Consider the following 24878-nt stretch of genomic DNA (forward strand, 5'->3'; position numbering starts at 1 on the left):
ATTTTTTTTAACCCTTTTTGCTCATAAGTAAGCTGTGGTAGGAATCAATAAGAAAACTTGACATGCTCTCAAATTGAGCTATCCTCACAATAATGAGTATAAATATTAATAATTACATTGAATATTTTAATTTTTTTTTCAACTAAATTAAATGAAAACTTAAGTATGGATATTTTAAAAATACTATCTTTAAAATGCGATAACTGTGGATTGAACACGTGACCTTCAAAACTTCAATCTAATACTCTCCCAACTGAGCTATCCCCAGAACTACGAGCAAAAATAATAATAATTAAATTGAGTATAATTCAATCGAATTTCCCTTCCTTGAGCCAACAACCCAAAATTCAAGTACATTAAATGATAACAACCCAAAATTGAGTATATTTTTCTGGGATTTTAGCAGATGATAGTTCCACCGCAGTTTTTGAACAAAATTCGAAACGTTTCAGTTCTCTGTTTTGTTTCTTTTACTTCATAATTTATGCTGTTTGATCTCTTTTTTTAGTCTTTTTTTTCCAGTGCGAGTTTAGTAAAGAAACTAAATTGAGTTTCTAAAAGAAGAATTCACTTTTTCTCCGGTGGATTTTAGGGTTTTTGTTTCTAAAAAATGATGTTATCGGTGTCGCCGATGGCTCCAGCGAAAAGTTCGCTAGATGAAATGTTGGAATCTCTCCGGCGACAAGACGAAGTCGACAAACCTAAAGATTTACCGCCGGCTTTACCGGTCCGGCCGACTTCCAAAGCCAGACTCCCGTCGGCTCGCCGGTCCCTTCCGACGAACTTCAAAATCGATGCTAATGGTGTAGATGGTGCCGTTTTAAGTGAAATGAAAGGAAAAGAGGAAGTTAAGAGGAACGAAAATGAGCTGGGAGTGAAGATAGTTAGTTTTGGGAGTAAAAAAATGAGGAAAGATGTGAATGTGGATTCACCGTATATTTTGGATGCCGTGGAAGAGAAGAAAGGGGAGGACTTGGAAGGGAAAATTGAGGTGAAAGGAGGGAAAGGGACTGCTAATGTTGGGTATTTTATTAACAAAGTAAGTATTAAGTGGCAATTACGGGTTTTTTTTTTCCCAATTTTGATATGTTTATCTTGGCTTGATATATATATATATATATATATATATTTTGTTGTTGCTGCTAATGTGTTACTGCGTAACCCAATGAAGCTTTTGATTAGTGAGCTTAAGAAGAGTTTTTATTATCTCTAGATTAATCTTAGGGTGATATTTGATAAATCTGCAAAAGGTTTTGTTTTCTTTGCCTTTTTGATTTAATGCTAAGTAGTAAATTTAGTAGGCACAGGAGAAAATATAGAATTTTTATGAAATGGGAATTTGCAGAAAAGTTTAGGGTGTTTAGCTGTGAATTTTTATTTTTTTTTAAAATAGGGTTTTCTTGCTGTTAGTAATGTGTGTGTCAAATGTAATGTTGCTTTAATGAATCTTTTAACTAGGAATACTTATGAATTTTGATGAAATGAGTTTGGGGTGTTATGCTTGGAATTGAGGGCAATAACTAAATGGAATCCAACTTTTTCATTATAAACTCACGATTCATGATAATGAACTTGGAAATATTAAAATCTAGAGTTGGTAGTGTTGTTGATTTGTTATACGGTGCTTGGGTTTATAACTCAGCAAGTATCTGGATTATCATCTGGATTGCAAGATGACTGTGAATTGTGTTCTTTTATTGGAACATCATGAAATCGGAGCATCCACTTGCCATTTGTTTATCTTCTATAAAAAGTTACTACTATTTTAGGTCAATTATTTGATTAAAGAAAATCTATTCATTGTGAGAGGATTTGGTTACAGAAACTTCATGTTTGGTGTCAGCTATCCAACGGGATGTGGGCATCTGGAACTGTACAATCTACGTCTGGAGAGGAATCAATTGTTTCCCTCTCCAATGGAAATGTAAGTTCAAATGTGTCATGATTTTTGCAATTGTATAATGACTAGAGTATACCTTTTGGCAGCTTGGTGTTTAATTTATATTATATGGCTCTTGTAGGTCATCAAAGTCTGTACCAGCCAGCTCTTACCAGCAAACCCAGGAATTCTGGAGGGTGTGAATGATCTCATACAGCTCAGTTATTTGAATGAGCCATCAGTTCTTCACAATCTTAAGCGCAGATATTCTCATGATATGATATATGTAAGTAGGATAAAATCCTTGCTCATGTACTTATTTTTGAGGATTATCTCTGCTTCTGAGCTTCATTAATATATATTTTTTCTTTGTGTAGAGTAAAGCAGGTCCGGTTTTAATTGCCGTCAATCCATTCAAAGATGTCCAAATTTATGGGAAGGATTTTGTCACAAGTTATAGAGAGAAAGCTACAGATAGCCCTCATGTTTTTGCTATGGCAGACAATGCTTATAATGAAATGATGAATGGTGAATGAACCAATTCTTTCCTTTTATCTTTCTAAAGTTAGCATAAAGTGATTGTAGCAAATTGTTTCTGATTATTTATTGTCTGTAATTTAAATTTTGCAGATGGATTAAATCAGTCTATAATCATAAGGTTAGCTGGATGTTTAATACTTGTAGTTATATATGATAATATATAACTTGTGGATCTTTAAGCAAATTGTTTGTTTTATGAACTGTAGAATTTCATAATCTAAATTTATCTTGCAGTGGGGAAAGTGGAGCTGGGAAAACTGAGACAGCAAAATTTGCAATGCAGTACCTAGCTTCCCTTGGAGGTGGATATGGTGGGAAAGAGTGTAAAATCCTTCGGACGCATTGTATACTTGAAGCATTTGGGAATGCAAAGACATCTAGGAATGACAATTCTAGCAGATTTGTAAGTTCTTCTTCCCCTCTTTCATTTGCCCTCTGTTCTTTACTGAAGGTAAATATGTATAAATTATTCTCATGGCTAAAAGAATCAATGCTAATTTTTACCCTAGATGACCAACTTCTACTGTCGTTTAGACATTTCACATCTGCTATACCTCAGAAAAAAACGTTGTGTTTATCACTCTTTCTGGTGCAGGGGAAACTTATTGATATTCATTTTACTGCGTCGGGGAAGATATCTGGTGCCAATATCCAAACTTGTAAGCATGGTGAAATTGAAAAATAAAATGCTATTATACTTTATAGTAATAAAATAGTATAGACAAATCCTGGTTGCTGACTTGGTTTTTGTGCTAATATTGATTCACTGATGACAATTCTGGATAGTTCTTCTCGAAAAGGTGAGTTCTTGCCATAGTTCAACATTATATCAGGTTTTATCTTTGTTGTCATGTATTGTGTCTGATGTGGATGCTTTTTGTCACCTTTGAGCAGTCAAGGGTAGTTCAACTGGCTGCTGGTGAAAGGTCTTACCATATCTTTTATCAACTTTGTGCTGGCGCTTCACCAGTTCTAAGAGGTGCAATTTCATTTTACAGTGTTTTGCAATCCATGCTGGTTTAGAAAGTTGAAGTCTGTATTATCTACGTGGAACTATGCTTGGACATGTTATTTCTTTCAAGTTGTGAAACTTACTTTTAAGATATTGTATCATATGATTCGTATCATTTAAATATTTGGGTTGCCAAAGCATTCCTGCTACTTGGTCTTTTGTTCACTAGATTGAATCTATGAAATATATTTATGATCCTTGGAATCATGTCTTTGCAGAGAGATTGAATCTTAAAATGGCTAATGAGTACAACTATCTTGTCCAGAGTGACTGCTTGGTAATTAATGGTGTTGATGACGGTCAAAAATTCCAAAAGCTAAAGGTAATTCAGAAGATCCAATTTTAATGTTGCCATCAATAGTGTAGGCATTTCTTTACCCTTTAATTTCTGTCTCATTGGCTTTTAAGCAATAGTTTCTCCACTTCTGCAGGAAGCCTTCGATATTGTTCAGATTTGCAAAGAAGAGCAAGAGCAAGTATTTGCAATGCTTGCTGCAGTGTTATGGTTAGGAAATATATCATTTCAAGTAATTGACAAAGAAAATCATGTGGAGGCATTAGCTGACGAAGGTATATGTGCAGTAAAGACCTCATTATATGTGATTTTCATCATTAGTAGTTATATGCCTGCTAATATAATTAGATGTTGGATCTATTTAAAATTAATTTTTTAATGAGTCTTTTGTTTCATGTTTGTTAATATATTGTGTTCATAAGATCCTTATTTATGTGAGGTCTTTTTTATTCCTTGCTGCAGCTTTAACCAGTGCTGCCACGCTGATCGGTTGTGCACCACATGAACTGATGCAAGCTATATCTACTTATAGAATCCAAGTTGGGAAGGATAGAATTGCTAAAAAATTGACTTTGCAACAGGTTTGTCTAGTATTTGTTAACGAAATTGTTCTTTCTCAATCCCTCATAAGTTGCATTCTGTATTTGCTGTGATGCATACATTAACAACATGATAATACATTAACTAAATTGTAATATAGGCAATCGGCACTAGAGATGCATTGGCAAAATTCATCTATGCAAGCTTGTTTGACTGGCTTGTGGAACAAATCAACAAGTCACTTGAAGCAGGCAAAAAACACATTGGCAGGTCCATAAGCATCCTTGATATTTATGGGTTTGAGTCATTGAAGGTAAATAGTTTCGAAGCAGCTGTTTGGGGATTATCATTGTGAATTTCAGTTTGTCCAACTAATAATGTCGTCATCTGATTTTCAGAAGAATAGCTTTGAACAGTTTTGTATAAATTATGCAAATGAGAGGTTGCAACAACACTTTAACCGACACCTCCTTAAGCTTGAGCAAGAGGTAAGCAACTCAAATCTTTTAATTGCCAGAGTATTTGACTTTTGTTTAAGAATGATACCTCTATACTCTTAAGTTGGGATTTTGGTACTGTGCCTTCATCTTACTGAACATATTAATTTTCAAGCCAAAAGTTCTTTATAATCTAGTTCTCAGTTGTCTATTCTTATCTCTGGATTTGATTTCACTTCCTTACCTGAGATTATTATTTTGGCCAACTTCCTGTTATTTTTTTTCCTCATTTTTCAGGAGTATGATTTGGAAGGGATTGATTGGAGTAAAGTTGTTTTTGAAGACAACCAAGAGTGCTTGGACTTATTTGAGAAGGTAATTTGACGGTTTGATGGTTTCTTTGTTAGCAAGGTTTTTGAAGTTCGTAGGACTATTTTTAGGGATTGTTGAACTCTGTTCTGTATCTTATGTATCATGTGTTTCTTTGTATTCTATATTTTTTCCTTTTAGATAGAACTTGAACTTGGTCTAACTAAAGTATGTTGTCTTAGCTTGGGTGCTGATGTTGGCTGAAGCTTATCACATCTTGTTGCATTTCAAATAAAAACGTGCCTTTGTAATCTGTCTTTCTTCATTTTTGGTGTTTCTTTTGCAGAAACCCTTAGGGATACTTTCCTTGCTGGACGAGGAATCAAATGCACCCAACTCAACTGATTTCACCCTTGCTAATAAGTTGAAGCAACACTTGAATTCTAATTCATACTTCAAAGGAGACAGAGGCAGGGCCTTTGGTGTTCTACATTTTGCGGGCGAGGTCAGTTATTGGTCTTTAGAGGACAGTTTGAAATTCGTTTTAGGATTTGTCCTTTCATTCAATTTCAAAGGAAATTAATCAAGAAAGTGGATAATATTCAAGAACTAGTTGTTTTGCTAGAACTTAAAGTCTGGTAAACCATGTGGCCTTAGGTGATTTCTTTGCTTCAAATCCACCTAAGTCAGCCTTACTCTCGAAAATGGGAATTCACAGGATTAGAACTTAAGTCTGGCAAACCACGCAACCTTAGGTTATTTCTTTATTTCAAATCCACCTAAATCAACCTTACTCTCAAAAATGAGAATTCACAAAGGAATTTCTCTAAGGCACCAAAATAAAGCAGAAAAGTCAGAAGAAAGCAATAGCACACGAAGTGTATGAATAAATGTTTTCAAAAATATTCTCTAGTTCAAGAATGAAGTGATTGCAAATGAATGGGGAGAGCTTTATAGTTAAGTTTCCCCAGAACCAACAATACAGATCGAATTATATCAATGATTGAGATTAGTGCTTATCTATGAGATGACAGTTCTAAGGGTTTACGTAATTATTCTGGTAAAAATATAAGTTATTGTAGTGTTTACATTTTAACCTGTATCTAAGTAGATAGGTATTGAGTCTCTACGAAGCAATGAGCCAGTCTTGTCGGGCCGAATAACCCCAAGGGAACATGAAGAGTCTAAAACGTGTACATTAGTTTTGGGCTCCTTTGTGCAGCTCGTGACATTCTCCCTAAGTTGTTGACAAAGAAGAGAGAGATGGGACAAACTAAAATTGCACTTTTGCGTAACAAAATAATTTAGTGTGCAGATGATAATATTAATTATATTTATAAAACAATCCATGTGCCTTTAATTAATATAGGTGTAAAGTAATCTTTATATATAGATGAACGCGTTTATTGTAATGGGTTTATTGTATTTAAATTAAAAATACATTTAATTAAATTATATTTTTATATATAAAATATTTACATAATATATAAGTGATTTATTTTATCTAAAATTTGAATACATTCTAATTTAATTAAAAGAAATTATCCACATGGCATTTAAATAGATCGTCCAACTTAGCATTGAATCTTATACCTTGTAATATAAGATATATATTTGATTTGTTTGCAAGTTAATTAAATGGCATTCCATACTAATAAAATGGTATGCAAACATGATTATTGATTTTATATGAATTCTGCCAGGTACACTATGATACTAATGGATTTTTGGATAAGAACCGTGATCCACTGAGCTCTGAGGTAGTCCAACTTCTATCATCCTGTGACAGTCAGTTGCCACAATTGTTTGCCAAAAAAATGTTTAATCAACCTCTGCAATCAGTAACTTCATTGGACACAACAATGCAAAGTGTTGCTTTGCAATTCAAGGTAAATTTTCTTTCTTGTGATCCAAATGTATCTGTGATTATAGACTAATATTTGAATTTACCTTTGAAAACCTTTACATTCCTTTGGCATTGAGGGATGTCTAAAACTGTCTTTGGAAATATTTGTGTTTACCACATGCTGGCATGCTTTGTAAATGCGTTTTCTTCCATACTTGCAGGGCCAGCTCTTCAAATTAATGCACCAGTTGGAGAGTACAAGACCTCATTTTATTTGCTGCATAAAACCAAACTCCAAGCAACTCCCTGGTACATATGAAGAAGATCTTGTCTTGCAGCAGCTTAGATGTTGTGGAATTTTTGAGGTTATTAGAATCTCGAGGTCTGGATATCCTACTAGAATGACACATCAGGCATTTTCAGAAAGGTACCTTTTTAGTTTATGGCTAGTGTTTTTAGTTTCTTTTTTTCTTAATATTATTTTCAGCATAGTTATCTTATATTTGTGCATTTCTCAGGTACGGATTCCTACTGTCGGAGCCCATTGTATCTCAGGATTCATTGAGTATTTCAGTTGCACTTCTAAAACAATTTAATGTCCTTCCTCAAATGTATCAAATTGGCTATACCAAACTGTTTCTTCGAACTGGACAGGTAAGTTCTTTACTCTTGTCCTGTTTATATGTTTCTCGGAGTTGGGCCTTCAAGTTAACATACTTCTGGAAAACGGAGTTTCAAACTTATTTCATTCTGTTTATGGTTTGCAGATTAGTGCATTGGAGGATAGGAGAAAACAGGTGTTGCGAGGAGTAATTGAGGTTCAGAAATACTTCCGTGGTCACCGAGCTCGTCGTCTTTTCCATGAGCTCAACAAAGGAGCAAAAAGTATTCAATCATGTAATTTCTTCCAAGCAAAACTTATTTCCATTTTATATTACGAGCACCTATATTTTGCCAGTTCACATTTTATTATTATTTGCTTATCAATTGACGGACATTTTCTTTCCAATGCAGTTGTCTGTGGTGAAAATATACGAAGGAAGTATGCTGCTGAGTCAAATAGATGCTCAGCATTTGCTTCTCAATTACTTGATGAGCAGTTGACGGCAGTCATATATTTACAATCTGGTAAATATACGTGGTAACTAAATTTTTCGCTTTCCACTGTACGGTTTTCTTATCATAACCACTGTTTTTTTTTTTTTTCTTTCCATTGCAGTAATCCGTGGGTGGTTGGCCCGGAGACATTTCAACAACATGCATAATTTGAAACAGTCAAACCATGGAAGTGTAAAATCTAGACGAAAGATTGGTAGGAAGATTTTTGAAGCAAAGGTATTCTTTAAAGATATACTGACCATTTATTTTTATTTATTGCTTGCATCCAAGCATTTTTTTTTCTCCTAGTATGACCCGTTTTATTGGCTGACCAGGACATGCCCCATGAGCAACAGATTCAAGTTCTACCTTCTGTAATGGCAGAGCTCCAAAGAAGGGTTCTCAAGGCAGAAACGAATTTGGGGCAAAAAGAACAAGAAAATGCCACATTACGGGAGCAATTACAGAAGTCCGAGGCAAGGTGGTTGGACTATGAGGCAAAGATGAAATCAATGGAAGAGATGTGGCAAAAGCAAATGGTATCACTGCAAGTAAGTTTTTCTGTTTTTATATATTAATATCAAAACATGTTTGTACCAAGGTGATAGTTGTTGACCGACACAGAAGTTCTTGGATAAAAGTATCATGAAGTACTACGAGTTGGATTGCGTTTTGCACCCTCTACTAAAAAAATTGGCAAATTAGTCCATGTAAGCTAAATTAAAAAGCAAACTGGTCTTTTCCGTTAAAATTTTCATCCATTTCTACTGTTGAAAACTGGTCATTGTTCATTAGCATGAGGTACACATGACATGCCATGTGTCAGTGTCAGGTTATTCCGTCAACTGTGCCAGTTTTTAATAGTACAAATGGATGAAATTTTTAATTGAAAGGACCGATTTGCTCTTTGATCTAACATATAGGGATTAATTTGCCCATTTTTTAAGTAGATATGACAAAATGCAATCTGACTTCTAGTACAAGGGCCTCCATGGTACTTTTTACCGAAGTTCTTGATAATCATCCAAGTCATTGCAACATTATTATGATCCTAATGATTGTAGTTAATCATGAAAACTGACTATTACTTTACATGTAATGTTATAGAAAAAATTTATTATAGTAGTAACTTAGATGTCAATGCATTTATTGCAGACAAGTCTTACTGCAGCCCGAAAGAGTCTTGCTGCTGACAATGGTGCAGGTCAGCTAGGAAGAGCTGATGTGTTATCGCCTCGATGCTATGATTCTGAAGCTAACGTGTCCATGGGATCTCGAACAACCGGTGGGAACACACCTGTCTTATTTTCTGGTGCTATGCCTGATGTTGTTGGGGGGAGAGAGAATGGTTCTTTGAATGCACTGGGCAATCTGTTAAATGAATTTGAGCAGCGGAAACAAAATTTTGATGCCGATGCAAAATCTTTAATTGACATCAGAGTGCCACAGCAAGCTTCTAATATGAATCCTGAAGATGAACTTCGGACATTAAGACTCCGGTTCGAGACATGGAAGAAAGATTACAAGCTGAGATTAAAGGCAGCCAAGGCAAGACTACATAAGCGTGGCCACCCCGAATCAGACAAAGCTCGAAGAAAATGGTGGGGGAAGCTAGGTTCAAGAGCGTGATAGAATTCCCAGTTTGAAAGCAATACGCTGAACTGCTGCCAAAAAGAACATGCCCTCTTCCATTCTGAGGTACATTTTCTTTACATTTATGGTAACAGATACATATTATAATGTGCATAAGAGAAATAGGGATTTTGTTGAGTTGAGACTGCTTTTTTGCTTTGAATAGTTTTGTCATAGTTTTCTTTTTTGTGTATAATTCTGTGTTTGTTAGTGATGTAAGATCAAACTTTTGTAATTTCTTTGTAATTCAGATGAAATCAGAAATGTTTATATGCCTTTCCTTAACTTATTTTGTTATGGAAAAGTGCAATTTTAGTTTGTCCCATCTCTCTCTTCTTTGTCAACCACTCGATACGAGTGTCAGACTCTATATTAATACATGAATATGTCAAAATATATATATTTTGTGTCAATGTTAATATGAAAATATAATGTAATCATGACATGAATGCAATTTCTTAGCTCTACATGTTCCATTTTTTAAATTCAGAAAACAGTAAAAATACATATTATCTATCTAAGAGAATCGTTTTGGCATTTTATTATGATTAGGATTCGGCATTGTTGTTATTAGGTAAAAATTGTTCTCTAGAGCTAACTTGGATTGGGATGAGACAGATTCAGGTATGTGTACAACCTTAGTATGTTTATTTTTATGGGTAAATATAAATTTTGGTACTTGGTTTCAAGGTTCAAATTGGTAACTAAGTATTTTTTTTATCCAATTAGATATCTAAATTTGGTCAAAATGTTCAATTTGGTATCTAAATCTTTTTTTTGGTCCAATTAGTTTCCTAAACTTGACTTTTTGCTTCAAATTAGCACCTGAAGTTGGCTTCATAGTCTAAATTTGTTCAAATAAGTCATTTACTAGAAGTTCTAATTCAGACCAAAAAGTTAAGTACAAATTTGAATATAGAAGCCAAGTTCACATGCCTAATTAAACCAATATAAAATTTATATATCAAATTGAACCTTGAAACCAATTTAAAACCAATTTTAAATTTCAATTACCTAAATTATACAAAAAAAATAAATATTAATTTAAATCTTGAAATCAAACTCAGATACCGAAATGTATATTTATCTTTTTTTCATTGACCTTTCAAGGATCAAAATCGCCTATCCGATTAGTTACAAACGCTTTTTGACAAGCGTTTGCCGCATACATACCATCCGAGTTAAGTTATTCGGATTTCAAATTTAATTATCTGTCCAAAAATAATATGTTTAGATTTAAAAAATATATATTTTAGTTGTATTTAGAAGATCGTTGATGTGTCATATCTTTGTATCTATTTAGTGTCTAACACCAATACTTATTTATCAATGAGTTAAATTCAATTCTTAATGATACATAATTTGATTTGTCAAAGTTGTTCAAAATCTACAATCACATAAATACACATATCTCAATTTCTAATCCACATAAAGCAAATTATACAAGTTTTGACCTTTTGGCTATTTTCATTTAAGACCCAGGCACAAACTTAGTAGCATAGACCCAAGCATTGTTTGCAACAGGGTTATCAAGGTGGTCCAATAGGTTCTCCAAGGGACCTTTACCAGTAACAATGGCTTGAACAAAGAAACCAAACATTGAAAACATGGCTAGCCTACCATTCTTGATTTCTTTAACCTTAAGTTCAGCAAATGTAACAGGGTCATCAGCAAGACCAAGAGGGTCAAAGTATTGTCCACCAGGGTAAAGATCATTGCCTTCACCAACACCAGGGAGGCCATTGATGCGGAATCCTTCAACGAGTCCCATTAGGACGACTTGGAATCCGAGAACGGCAAGGATGCTTTGAGCATGGACTAGGTTAGGGTTGCCTAAGTAATCCAAGCCACCTTCTGAGAAAATTTGAGCTCCTGCCTTGAACCATACTGGTTCCTTGAAATCAACCCTAAGCCATTTCTCAAGTACTTCTGGTGTGATGCAGCCTAGTGCTCCCAACATTGCCCATCTTCCATGGATGACCTGAATGTTTTGTTTTGGTAACAAAGAAGTGAATATTTATCAAAGCATGAGGTATAGCTTTTTAAGGAAGATGAAAAGTTACAAAATAGTCACTTAACTATTCAATTTTATTTTTTTTTACTCACTAGTTTGGCTAACGTAAAAATGAATGGATTGAGTGATTGTTTTGTAATTTTTCATAATTAAGTGATAAAAAATCATAATTGAACTACTAATATAGTTTAGTCAAAACTATAATCTCTAAATTTTGGGCTTGGAAAAAATACTTTTAAAATCAAATGATATTTTTAACCTTATATATAATGTAATATTTATATTATGCGGGAGGGTTACCTCAAGAGCCCTATTCCTGGCAAATGCCTCAGGATCGGCTGACAAACCAGCAGTGTCCCAACCATAGTCACCAGGGAATTCTCCAGTCAAGTAAGATGGAGTCTGAGCTGAAAATGGTCCCAAGTACTTCACTCTGTCTGGTCCATACCATAGTTCATTTCCCTACACATATCACACCCCCAAAATCAGAGCAAACAAAAACCAATAAACAAGCTCGACTCTTTACTTTTCATAAATAACACATGAATATGAAAAGAAAACGTCCAAATATATGAAAAAATTTAGAAAACCACACCTAAATCGAGAAACATAGGTTAAAATTACTCACCCAAGAAGAAAATTGTAAAAGAAAGGGAAACCTAAAGAACTAACCATTGCATATTTGGGAGTGCCCAAAGAGACAACATCTCTAAGAGGGTTAGCATTTTTGGTTTGGCCAAGAAATGGGGTTGGCCTAAGAACAGTTCCAGAGCTAAGCATGGAAGCCATTGTTTGTCAGTGGGGATTGATTTTGAGTTGCAAAATGTATGAAAATGGAAGTGAAGATTTTATATGTGGTGAAGAAAAGAATAATCAAAGGAAATGAATGGCAAAGAGGGGGTAAGGGAATTGTGATGGGGATTTAAGGCTTCAAATTATCAGCCAATGAGAAGGCTACAAAGGATTTTTAAGTATCTCCTACTCATATCCTTATTATCCACAATTTATATATTCCCCTTAACTTATTTTTCGAATGTATCTATCAAAACCAGTTCAATAATTTTATAAATATATTAAATGAGTAAATATTAATTATGAATTTTAAAATTATTTCATATTTAGAATAAAAATTAAATTATCGATCATTAATTAAGATAAAAAAAATATTTATCATCTAACTTAATTCTTGTTGTTTATTTAAATTTAAATTTATATATATATAAGTACACCTAAAAACAAAAATAAAGTTGAAGAAAAAAAAAAGAATAGTAGAGACGTTCATCTAATTGAAATAAAAACGCCACGTGTTTGGTTTTAATGCAATGAATGGACTATTGACCAGTTGTCGATTCACCGTTCACCGACCGTCCAACGTTATTGCCCCATGTTAAACTTTTCTAGATTTTTCATATAAATCGTTATCGGGATTTTTTGAGTTTTTAAAATTTCAATTTTAGGGATTTATTTGAGGATATATTTAGATAATTTTTTAAAAATTGAGTAATGTATTTGAGTAATTTAAATAAAATTTATATAAATTTTAAGTTTATTTTTAAAAAATAAAAAATATAAAAAGATTTATTTTATTTTTCTCATATTTTTTTAAAAGTTATTTAAATTTAATTTCAAAAGGAATAAAACTAAAATGTAAATAGATTAAAAGTTAAAAGAAAAGTTTAAAAGCATTTAATTAGGTACAGTCATCAGTGATGTGCTACCTTTTTTCATCCAATCTAAAAGATAATTGTTTCATCGGTATATAATCGCACTTCAGTCAGGTGCCATCAATGACAACGGTGACAGCGATGAAGCCAGAACAATTTTTTAGTAGGGGTCGAATAAAATTTTAATTTTTTTATGATCTATATCTTTATAATTTTTAAAGGATTAAATCAAATTTTTATAATTTTAGGGGGCCAAAGTATAATTTTACCTTTACTAATTTAAAATTTTAAAAAATTTTAAAGGGCCTAAATAGTAATTTTTTATTTTAAGGGATCGAGACTCTTGTCAGCCCCCTAGATTCGCCTATAAATGGCGGCATCGAAAAAAATTATTCCTTTTAAAACCAACCAATGATTGGTTTGTTATGAAGCGTGGTACTGCTAATAGCAATGATGACATCGAAGTTTACTATTCAAAACGAGTCATTTACGTACATAGTTTTGAAAAGCGAGTCATTTTCATAATTAATAAAAAACTTTTAGGTCAATTTTATAAGAAGCCATATACATATTATTAGAATTTTTTTTTTTAGAAATTTTAATTTCGTTTTATTATTTCAACTTTATAGTATTTTATATCATCTTTTATAATTTTTATGTTATATTATATATATATATATATATTATAAAAACAAACTCCCAGAAACTTTTTTTGAATTTATATGTTTATAATATATATGTTTTTCAAGGAATATGTATAATGTCTATTTTTTCTAATTTATATATATATATTAATTTTGAGTCTATTTTTTTCTAATTTATATATATATATTAATTTTGAGTTTATTATAGGTGTTATGTCATTAAACATGTATAGAGAAACAATAACGTGGAATATTTTTATTGGCTAAATGTGTAATTTACTCTTTCAACCTATTAATTTTTGGATTAATATAATAAAACAATAGTTCAAATATTAAATTAGGACTAAATTAAAAAATAGATACTAAAATGGAAAAATGAATTAAATAACCCAAATGTCTGCAAATAAAATTCGTGCTGTTTCCTATTGGTTTTGCTATCGAACAGTCTAGGTTTTAAGTTATTAAAACATTTGCCGGTTTGGATGGTCGAGTTTTAAGCGAGATTCCCAGAAAAACAGAACAAGAAAAAGGGAAAGCCATTTGGACGGTCTAGATTTACCAAAAAGAAAACTAACAAACTTGCGGTCAACGTGGATCGAACACATGACCTTCAGATATCCAGTCTGACGCTCTCCCAACTGAGCTATCCCCGCACGTGCACAACTTTTCGAAGAAAATATTATTACTATTTTAATCTTAAATCTTTCAAAGAAAGAAACTAAAATGCGGTGAGCGTGGATCGAACACGCGACCTTCAGATCTTCAGTCTGACGCTCTCCCAGCTGAGCTATCCCCGCACTTGATTGTGGGTACTTAATTAATATATAACATTTTGAGATATGTTTATTAATTTTTTTTAATTTTTTGATTTTTTAGAATTTATATATTTTTAAATTTTTTATAATTTTTCAGAATTTATATACTGTTGGAATCTTCTTTATTTTTTATAAATTTTAATTTCGTTTTATTTCAACTTTTTATATTTTATTGTGAAAGTGGATAGACTAGCTGATATTTTAAGTATTTAGTCTAACACTATTTTTTATGGATATTTTTAAAATGCAATGAACGTGGATTGGAACGTGACCTTCAGATCCAGTCCAGAGGACAAATCAATAGGAAATGCTATTTGCTTCGTAAGAATAAGAATTCACTTCTATGAAATGAAAAAGTTTCACGGGAATTGTCTTGATCGTCAAATATCATTGAGAAATAGGAAGAATCAAACGATTTCCTGCAATTCTTCCTAGTATGGAATGACTAAAGAATCAAGCTACAAGTCTCGATCTATACAAAACGCACTGGATTTTTGCTTTCGGCTTCATTGATAGCAGAAGACCCTTACTCTATAGGGGTGCTAGCGCTTTACTAATAGAATATCAAGTAAAGGGGCCTAAAAAACGTAATAGGTTGCTACTCTAGGCTCGCTTTGTTTCTTCAAGATCCGCCCCTTAATGAAAATTAAAGTGCTAACGTGCCTTATATTATTTAGTAAAACAACCTTTCACGTTAGGCGCTCATGTTTTTTGTCTGGGTGGAAGCTGGCGGCAAGGCTTGCTTAACTAGATACATGGAATTGGGATCTCCTCGCATGCAATTATTTCTATCAGGAAAGCCTCGTTTATTCAAAGGGCAGATTTTTTTTAACCCTTTTTGCTCATAAGTAAGCGTTGGTAGGAATCAATAGGAAGACCTGACACGCGCTATCCTTACAATAATGAGTATAAATATTAATAATTACATTGAATATGAATTGGATCAAATTTCCCTTAATAAATGAGAATTAATCTATGAATATTTTAAATTTTTTTTCAACTAAATTAAATGAAAACTTAGGTATGGATATTTTAAAAATACTATGAAGGTCGACCCTTCAAGTAACTAGTTTAACACACTCCTATATAGATATTTTTAAAATGCGATGAATGTGGATTGAACATGTGACCTTCAAAACTTCAATCTAACACTCTCCCAACTGAGCTATCCTCACAACTATGAGTAAAAATAATAATAATTAAATTGAGTATAATTCAATCGAATTTCCCTTCCTTGATCCAACAACCCAAAATTCAAGTACATTAAATGATAACTAAGCTATGCATATTTTAAAAATGTTATTTCAACTACATTAAATGACAAGTGTGCTATATATATCTAAAAAAACGACTATGAAAGCATATCAAAGAGGTGACCTGTAACGCCCCGTACCCGAGACTGTCGCCGGAGTCGAACATGAGGTGTTAACAGACTTAATTCATTACTTAAACAACTCATACAATTCATTTTAAAATTTCCAGACAAGCTGGCTAACTGCATCACAGTCGCTTTAAAAATTTGTATCTCGAGTTCCAAAACTCAAAATTAAGATCTGTAAATTTTCACTGAAACTAGACTCATATATCTATCTACTAATTTTATTCTAGAATTTTTGGTTAATCCAATTAGTACAGTTTATTAGTTAAAGTCTCCCCTGTTTCAAGGTTCGACTACTCTGGCCTCTGTGTATTACGAATTAGATATCTCTCTGTATAGAATTTCAATGACTATGAAATTTATTTCTCTTAAAACTAGACTTAATAAGGAATCTTTACATATAAAGCATGACTTCTAATTATTTTTTTACAATTTATGGTGAATTTACAAAATCATAACAGGGGATCCAGAAATCGCTCTGGCCCTGTTTCACAAAAATTTAAACATCTCATAAAATATAGCTCATATACCTGTTTTGCTTCTTCCATATGAAAATAGACTCATCAAGCTTCGATTCCATAACTTATTCATTATTTAATTCTATTTCTACTATTTTTAGTGATTTTTCAAATTCACGTCACTACTTCTGTCTGAATCTATTTTATGGTAAATTTTACCTATTTTATGGTTTCCATGGATTAGCTAGCAATTTGACATACATAACACCAAATATGATCATAATTAGCCATTCCAATGGCTAATCATTACCAAGCATTTTTATACCACTCAATAACCATATCATAAGACCATATATACAAAATGATTATAATGCTATACATGCCATACTCAAAATATACAAGCCATTATGCCAAGATGGTATACGGATAGTGTGAGCGTGCCTCCGACCGTTCCCGATTTCCGAGCTAGCTTGTCAAAACTACAAGGAATGAAAAGGAGGGAGTAAGCATAAATGCTTAGTAAGTTCACATGCAAATAGCAAGTAACGTAACCATATAAGCAAACATAAAACATCATTTGCATAATCATCACCAAAACATTCATATCACATTTTCATTTATCATCTTACCATATTGTTGTTATATCGAGTTTTCAACCCGAGGGTTAAGTACATACCTGTTCAAAGTATCCATTTCACAACACTTACCAATACGTCCCTTTTATCTTGAGTATTCCTCCATTTGAGTAGAACTTTACCCGTTGAACACATCGGAATATAATTCGGATACATGGAAAGTTTGCACATAAGTGCCACATATGTAGCCAAGCTACTATGTAACCCGCCCATAAGCGAACTCGGACTCAACTCAACGAGCTCGGGTGTTCGCATCCATGAGTGAACTCAGACTCAACTCAATGAGTTCGGATGCCTAGTTACATCTCACGAACTCGGACTCAACTCAACGAGTTCGGACATTTGCATCCATAAGTGAACTTGGACTCAACTCAACGAGTTCGGATGCTCAACCATCCTAGTGACATGTCACTTGTATCCTAATTCATTCCTAAGGTTCAACGGGACCTTTTTCCCAATCATGTGTCTCAACCATCTTCTACGGAATGCCGATACCGATACACGGAATGCCGATACCGATACTCGGTAGTATTTCACATTTTCCAAGTATATCACATAATTTGACATATTATCAAACAATTGTCACAAGTATGATATTTCATAATAATTATCATATCATTTAAATAACATTAAAACATTTAAAATAATAACTATATTACCAACATTTACATATGAACTTACCTCGTATGTGAAAATGGCTACTTTTACCATTTCGTCCACAACTTGGTATTTTCCCTATTTTAGCCCGAATTTTAGTTTTCCTTGCACTATCATTTAAAATATAGTCTAATTAGGACTCACATTATTCAAATTGACCTAAAATCATATTTTTGAAAAATTACAATTTTGCCCCTAAACTTTTGCATATTTACACTTTTGCCCCAAAGCTCGTAAATTAAACTTCAGCCTATTTTCTTATGTTTTATGACATGCTGATCATTTTTCCCTTCTATGGCAACATCAAATTCTCACTCTAACATGTACTTATGACTATTAGGTATTTTTACCGATTAAGCCCTTTTGCTCGTTTTCACTTAAAACCGAGTAGCACAAGTTGTCTAACATAATTTAAAACCTCATATTCTATCATAAAACATAAAAATACACAAATTTCACCTATGGGTATTTTTCCAAATATAAACCCTAGGTTAAATTATTGTTAGCATAAGCTTAATCGAGCTACCAAGACTCCAAAAACGTAAAGAACTTGAAAAACGGGGCTAGAATGGACTTACAATCGAGCTTGGAAGCTTGAAAAACCCTAGACATGGTTTCTCCTTGCTATATTCGGCCATGGGGTTGAAGATGAGCAAAATTGGCTTTTAATTTTGTATTTTAATTCATTTTACCCCTAAATGACCAAAATGCCTTTACTACTAAACTTTCCAAAAATTCCATCCATGTCCAATTTTTGTCCATAGACTTAGAATTTGGTAAAATTTCTATTTAAGACCTCCTAATTAATATTTCAAAACAATTTCATACTAGAAACTTCTAGAATGCAAGTTTTGCAAATTATTCGATTTAGTCCCTAATTTCAATTTAAGTACTTTATGCATAAAATTTCTTCATGAAATTTTCACACAATCATGGAATCATATCATAGACCTTAAAATAATCATAAAATAATTATTTCTATCTCGGATTTTGTGGTCACGAAACCACTATTCCGACTAGGCCCAAAATCAGGATATTACATGACCCTAGAAGAATTTAGTCTATCACTCTCTATTTATGGATATTTTTTAAATGCGATGAACATGGATCAAACATGTGACCATTAGATCATTAATTTGACGCTCTCCTAACTGAGCTATCCTCACAATTGTGATTAAAATTAATAATAATTACATTGAGTATGAATTCCATCGAATTTTCCTTACTTGATCCAACAACCTAAGCTATGCATATTTTCAACATGTTATTTCAACTACATTAAATGTAATGAAAATTGAGGTGTGGATACTTTAAGAACGTTGTCAAAGTGGATAGAAGACTTGACCCTCAAAGAATTTAGTGTAACACTCTCCTTTATGTTTTAAAATGCGATGAATGTGGATCGAACATGTGACCTTCAGATCTTCAGTCTGACGCTCTCCTAACTGAGCTATCTTCGCAATAATGAGCATAAATAATAATAATTACATTGAATATGAATTGCATCAAATTTCCCTTGATCAAACAACCTAAAATTCAAGCTCTTTAGATGATAACTAAGCTATGAATATTTTAAAAATGCTGTGAAAGTGGGTCAACCACCTCAAGTATTTTGTCTAACAGATTCCTTTGTAGATATTTTTAAAATGGGGTGAACGTGGATCAAACACGTGACCTTCAGATCTTCAATCTGATGCTCTCCCAACTAAGCTATCCTCGCAACTATGAGTAAAAATAATAATAATTAAATTGAGTATTAGTTCAATCGAATTTCCCTTCCTTGATCCAACAACCCAAAATTCAAGTACATTAAATGATAGCTAAGCTATGCATATTTAAAAAATGATATTTCAACTACATTAAATGACAAGTGCACTATGTATATTTAATAAAAAAAAAGGCTATGAAAGCGGATCGAAGACGTGACCCTTGAAGAATTTAGTCTATCACTCTACATTTATCGATATTTTTAAAATGCGATGAACTTGGATCAAACACGTGACCATTAGATCATCAATTTGACGCTCTCCCAACTGAGCTATCCTCACAATTGTGATTAAAATTAATAATAATTACATTAAGGATGAATTCAATTGAATTTCACTTACTTGATCCAACAACCCGAAATTCATGTACACTCTCCTTTATGTTTTAAAATGCAATGAACGTGGATCAAACACGTGACCTTTAGATCTTTCATCTGATGCTCTCCTAACTGAGCTATCCTCGCAATAGTGAGAATAAATAATAATTACATTGAATATGAATTTCATCAAATTTCCCTTACTTGATCAAACAACCCAAAATTCAAGTTCATTAGATGATAATTAAGCTATGAATATTTTAAAAACATTGTGAAAGTGGGTCGACCACCTCAATTATTTAGTCTAACTCACTCCTTTATGGATATTTTTAAAATGTGATAAACGTGGATCAAACACGTAACCTTCAAATCTTCAATCTGACGCTCTCCCAACTCAGCTATCCTCGCAACTATAAGTAATAATAATAATAATTAAATTGAGTATTAATTCAATCAAATTTCCCTTCCTTGATCCAACAACCCAAAATTCAAGTACATTAAATGATAACTAAGCTATGCATATTCTAAAAAGGTTATTTCAACTACATTAAATGACAAGTGCACTATATATATTTAAGAAAAAAAGGCTAGGAAAGCGGATCGAATTCATGACCCTTGAAGAATTTAGTCTAACACTCTCCATTTATCGATATTTTTAAAATGCAATGAACTTGGATCAAACACGTGACCATTAGATCATCAATTTGACGCTCTCTCAACTGAGCTATCCTTACAATTGTGATTAAAATTAATAATAATTAGATTGAGTATGAATTTCATCGAATTTCCCTTACTTGATCCAACAACCCAAAATTCATGTACATTAAATGATAACGAAGCTATGCATATTTTCAAAATGTTATTTCAACTACATTAAATGTAATGAGAATTGAGGTGTGGAGATTTTAAGAATGTTGTCGAAGTGGATAGAAGACATGACCCTTGAAGAATTTAGTCTAACACTCTCCTTTAAGTTTTAAAATGTGATGAACGTGGATCAAACATGTGACCTTTAGATCTTTAGCATGATGCTCTCCCAACTGAGCTATCCTCGCAATAGTGAGTATAAATAATAATTACATTGAATAATTGCATCAAATTTCTCTTACTTGATCAAACAATCCAAAATTCAAGTTCATTAGATGATAATTACTATGAATATTTTAAAATTTTTATTTATGCGATGAACGTGGATTGAACACGTGACCTTCAGATCTTCAGTCTGACGCTCTCCCAACTGAGCTATCCTCGCAATTGTGGGTAAAATTGATAATAATTACATTGAATATGAATTCCATCCAATTTCCCTTACTTGATTCAACAACCCAAAATTCAAGTACACTAAATGATAACTAAGCTATGGATATTTTAAAAATGTTATTTCAACTACATTAAATGAAAACAGAGGTATGGATATTTTAAAAATGTAGTGAAAGTGGATCGACTAGGTAATTGATATTTTCAAAATGCGATGAACATGGTTCAAACATGTGACCTTTAGATCTTCAATTTGACACTCTCCCAACTGAAACATCTCGCAACAATGAGTGAAAATAATAATAATAATTACATTGAGTATGAATTGTATTGATTTTCTCTTACTTGATCAAGCAACCAAAAATTCAAGTTCATTAAATGATAATTAAGCTATGAATATTTTAAAAATTTTATTTTAACTACATTAAATGAAAAATGAGCTGATATTTTAAAATTGCTGTGAAAGTGGATCCCACACCTGATTTGAGAACACATGGCCTCGTTTTAGATCCCAACAGAGGGGTTCGCACATGGGTTTCACACACGGCTTCGCACATACTGGGGTTTTATCTATGTTCATCAATGCTCTATTTCCTATATTTATGAATTATATACAAAGATTTCTGTTTAGATCCCACACCTGATTTGAGAACACAAAAACCTTAGTTTGGGAGAGGAAGTTGAAGATCCACTTGAGGGAAAGAGGTGAATTTTGAAAGCTTGAATCATTTTTCTTGAAATTTGATTTTAGTATTTGGTGGAGAACATGAACTTTTGGAATTGTTCTTGAAAATTTTGTGAAAATTCTCGGGTTTGAAAACTTGATTATTTGTAAACTCTTTTTTCCTAATTTTAATAGGATTAGGAGTTATTTTAAAATTAGGGTTTGATTTGAATTAGGGACTAATTTGAAAAAGAAAACAATTTTGGGTTAGGCTATTTTGTAAATTCAACACTTTTATGGGATAAAATGTAAAAATAAAATATTTTGACTAAATGTTTACTAGGGATTTCAAACTTGATACCTAAGGATAGACTAATACCTTACCACTAAATCAACAAACTCATTCTTGTCAAATTTTTAACAAAAATAAATTTTAAGGCATTCTAAATTTTTCTTACCTTATGTTAACAAAAATTAATTAATTTTACTCCTATTTCATCTAGGCCTATTTTTGGGATGTGGCACCCCCAAGCCATCTACCAACATTGTCTCTTGCCACTACGGCAGTTGAAGCCAACCTCGAATTCGGGAATCTCGCCCCGTTCGTGTTCAGCTTGAAGATTGAAGAATGTGATATACATCGAAATCTTCTCTTTGGAATACATATATTAACTTTAATTTAGCGTATTTGAATACATCAAACTCTAATCTTAGTTCAATTTTAACATTTCATTAAGCTTGTTATTTATGTGGCACAATTTTTCACTAAGTCATGTGTAATTTACTGATTAAAAAAAATTTAAATTATTTACACTTAGATTTAAAAAAAAAAAACAAATTTCTTGAGGAAAGATAATAAACTCATTTTTCAAATGTGTTCAATTTAAGTCTTATGAATGAAAAAGAAAATCACTTAAAGACCTTTCCCTTTATATGTAATATGAGGTCCGACACAATTTGACTTTAGATTAATCGGAACACAATTTGATTCTGGAAGGATCAAAACTCAATCTAACTATTGATTAGGACAAGAAAAAAAAAACCAAAGATTGCTAAAGTTGAAAACTCATCATTATTTGCCCTTTTTTTTTCTCTTTAATTCTAATGACAAATATTCTTGTGCTGAACCAAAACAAATTATGTTATGCTTTGACTGTTTCTAAAGCATTGAACTGGTCCTTAAACAGCAAGAAAGCAAGGTTGCCAATGCAAAAATAAATGAAACAGCCAGATCTGTGTGTCACAAATGAACCAAAATCTGTTCCAACTATGCATTGCCACCCTTCTCCATATGTTTTGTCAAATTCCTGCATCATAATACAAAATTAGGGTTAAAAAATCAAGAAAATTAAAAAAAAAATATTTCGAACCAAAATGTTTGGTTCGATTTTTAGTTACTATATAAGATATTTAAAAAAAAATTTAGAAGAACCGATAGAATTCTATTTTTTTTCTCAAAACTGATTCAATTAAACTATTATTGTTCTTATTACAAAGCCTTCATGATCAAAGCCATAACAAAAAGCATTGGAGACTGCATATTCAAGGGCGAAGCCAAGAATTATATGATGGGTGGAGATACAATTAAAAAAGTTTGGGGGTCAAAGTTAAAAATTTTATATTAAGATGACTTGAGCTAAACTTTTTAACTTTTAAAAGGGACCAAAATTACAATTTTTTTTATTTAAAACAAACTAAAAAGATTAAACTGAACTATTTACATTTAAAAAGCACTAAAAAAAAATTAAACCATTAAGCCAAGGGACCAAGTTTTTGCCTGCCTTGCCCCTTTTGGCTTCGCCCCTATACATATCACACATGAAATGAATCATTGGTACAATGCCATGAACCTCTAATTCATGCTCGTAAATGGTTCAATTTCCATAAACACTTTGCGGTGTGTCAGTACAGTGATGGAAGAACTCTTAAAACTTTTCAGTGATCAGGATTCAGTCCCCGACAATCTCAACTACAAAAAAGAAAAAGAAAAATTGCATTTACTTGTTATCTCACCTTCTTTACGAACCGCGCAATGTCGGTAGCTTCGGTGACGTCGAAGAAATCGAGGGCTTTAGCGGCAAGATGGAGGGCATCTTGTTGCATGGTTTGAAGCATATCAGTGTCACCAATGACTGCCTTGCCTTCAAGCATGGCTGATATAATAGATAATATGAAAGGAGTTCAACAAAGATTTGAGGTGATAAAATGAAAGCAAAAGTAGGGTATTTATGGATGAAAATAGAAGGCGTTAGCCGTTAGGTGCCAATGGATCAACCAGGCCAGGATTTTACATTTTGTGGTCGCCAATAGATCCAATGGAATATACGGAAATGAACCCACTTTGATACTGCAAAAAAATAACTTGAATTTGATGGATTTTGACTCCACCCAATTTTATAGAAGTGGTTTTTTTTTTTAATTTTTTATAAAATTTAATAATATCTAGGGAGTTAGTGCATTATTTGAGATTTGAATTTAGTACATGTTTTTTCTATGCAAGTTAGTTTCTAAATTTAAGAATTGTTTCCGCGTTGGAATTCGAAAAAAAGTTTAGTTCCAAATGTGAGAATAATTGCTTAATTCAAGGACTAATTTGAACAAAAAGGTTAAACTCCAATGTGAGAACTATTACTAAGTTCAGGCTCCCAAAAATTGGATGAACCCTATTTCAGGGGGAACAAATTGGAATTATGGAGTTTGTTCTTTAATTTTTGGGATCAAATTAGGGATAACAATTGAGTGAGACGGGACAAATATTGTTAAATCCACCATTGCTCTACAGTTGGCACACTCTGCTCCACCATCCGTCATACTCTACTATGGATGTATAATATTGAAAACTACTATCACCTCCATCGATGTTATATGCATCCATCCTCACCCACCTCACTCCATTTCAATTTAATTTTTGCTATTTATCTTTAATACTTTCTATCTATTTAAAGCTAAGTAAATATTTAAACATAAATTTTCAAAAAAAATTCAAACATAAAATATATGAATTTTTTCTATATTAAAATA

At 32.6% G+C, this 24878-nt stretch overlaps 3 protein-coding genes and 3 non-coding genes across 6 annotated transcripts; 1 reads left to right on the forward strand and 5 right to left on the reverse strand.

Annotated features, from left to right (window-relative positions):
* The first annotated feature begins 210 nt into the window (after positions 1–210).
* LOC108483193 (myosin-2-like) lies at positions 211–9873 on the forward strand. Its single transcript, XM_017786459.2, has 24 exons — positions 211–1039; positions 1823–1924; positions 2022–2165; positions 2257–2407; positions 2510–2537; positions 2654–2822; positions 3015–3078; positions 3206–3219; positions 3314–3398; positions 3650–3753; positions 3863–4001; positions 4189–4307; positions 4427–4579; positions 4665–4754; positions 5001–5078; positions 5359–5517; positions 6716–6901; positions 7080–7285; positions 7377–7512; positions 7626–7755; positions 7873–7986; positions 8078–8193; positions 8292–8507; positions 9112–9873. The coding sequence occupies exons 1-24, from the start codon at positions 611–613 to the stop codon at positions 9583–9585; spliced, it is 3606 nt and encodes a 1201-aa protein (XP_017641948.2). The 5' UTR covers positions 211–610; the 3' UTR covers positions 9586–9873.
* Positions 9874–10907: 1034 nt separating this feature from the next.
* On the reverse strand, positions 10908–12572 carry LOC108480333 (chlorophyll a-b binding protein 13, chloroplastic). Its single transcript, XM_017783289.2, has 3 exons — positions 12275–12572; positions 11903–12064; positions 10908–11569 (listed from the first exon to the last, which is right to left on the reverse strand). The coding sequence occupies exons 1-3, from the start codon at positions 12389–12391 to the stop codon at positions 11060–11062; spliced, it is 789 nt and encodes a 262-aa protein (XP_017638778.1). The 5' UTR covers positions 12392–12572; the 3' UTR covers positions 10908–11059.
* Positions 12573–14490: 1918 nt separating this feature from the next.
* Positions 14491–14563, reverse strand: TRNAS-GGA (transfer RNA serine (anticodon GGA)). The gene has a single exon. It is a non-coding gene; the product is annotated as a tRNA-Ser (tRNA).
* Positions 14564–14634: 71 nt separating this feature from the next.
* Positions 14635–14707, reverse strand: TRNAF-GAA (transfer RNA phenylalanine (anticodon GAA)). Its single transcript has one exon. It is a non-coding gene; the product is annotated as a tRNA-Phe (tRNA).
* A 6408-nt stretch (positions 14708–21115) lies between these two features.
* Positions 21116–21188, reverse strand: TRNAF-GAA (transfer RNA phenylalanine (anticodon GAA)). Its single transcript has one exon. It is a non-coding gene; the product is annotated as a tRNA-Phe (tRNA).
* A 1718-nt stretch (positions 21189–22906) lies between these two features.
* LOC108482755 (dynein light chain 1, cytoplasmic-like) lies at positions 22907–24078 on the reverse strand. The gene is made up of 2 exons (XM_017785869.2): positions 23871–24078; positions 22907–23164 (listed from the first exon to the last, which is right to left on the reverse strand). Exons 1-2 carry the CDS (start codon positions 24006–24008, stop codon positions 23000–23002), a joined length of 303 nt encoding a protein of 100 aa, XP_017641358.1. The 5' UTR covers positions 24009–24078; the 3' UTR covers positions 22907–22999.
* Positions 24079–24878: the final 800 nt, after the last annotated feature.

Source organism: Gossypium arboreum, chromosome 5 (genome assembly GCF_025698485.1).
Source record: "Gossypium arboreum isolate Shixiya-1 chromosome 5, ASM2569848v2, whole genome shotgun sequence".
Taxonomy (NCBI): domain Eukaryota; kingdom Viridiplantae; phylum Streptophyta; class Magnoliopsida; order Malvales; family Malvaceae; genus Gossypium; species Gossypium arboreum.

Coding starts and splice junctions, on each gene's coding strand:
- LOC108483193 (XM_017786459.2), top strand. CDS start 611: ATGATGTTATCGGTGTCGCCGATGGCTCCAGCGAAAAGTTCGCTAGAT. Junction 2,823..3,014: donor ATGACAATTCTAGCAGATTT/GTAAGTTCTTCT, acceptor TTTCTGGTGCAG/GGGAAACTTATTGATATTCA. Junction 7,987..8,077: donor AGTCATATATTTACAATCTG/GTAAATATACGT, acceptor TTTCCATTGCAG/TAATCCGTGGGTGGTTGGCC.
- LOC108480333 (XM_017783289.2), bottom strand. CDS start 12,391: ATGGCTTCCATGCTTAGCTCTGGAACTGTTCTTAGGCCAACCCCATTT. Junction 12,065..12,274: donor GCACTCCCAAATATGCAATG/GTTAGTTCTTTA, acceptor TGATATGTGTAG/GGAAATGAACTATGGTATGG. Junction 11,570..11,902: donor CCAGGAATAGGGCTCTTGAG/GTAACCCTCCCG, acceptor CAAAACATTCAG/GTCATCCATGGAAGATGGGC.
- LOC108482755 (XM_017785869.2), bottom strand. CDS start 24,008: ATGCTTGAAGGCAAGGCAGTCATTGGTGACACTGATATGCTTCAAACC. Junction 23,165..23,870: donor TTGCGCGGTTCGTAAAGAAG/GTGAGATAACAA, acceptor ATTATGATGCAG/GAATTTGACAAAACATATGG.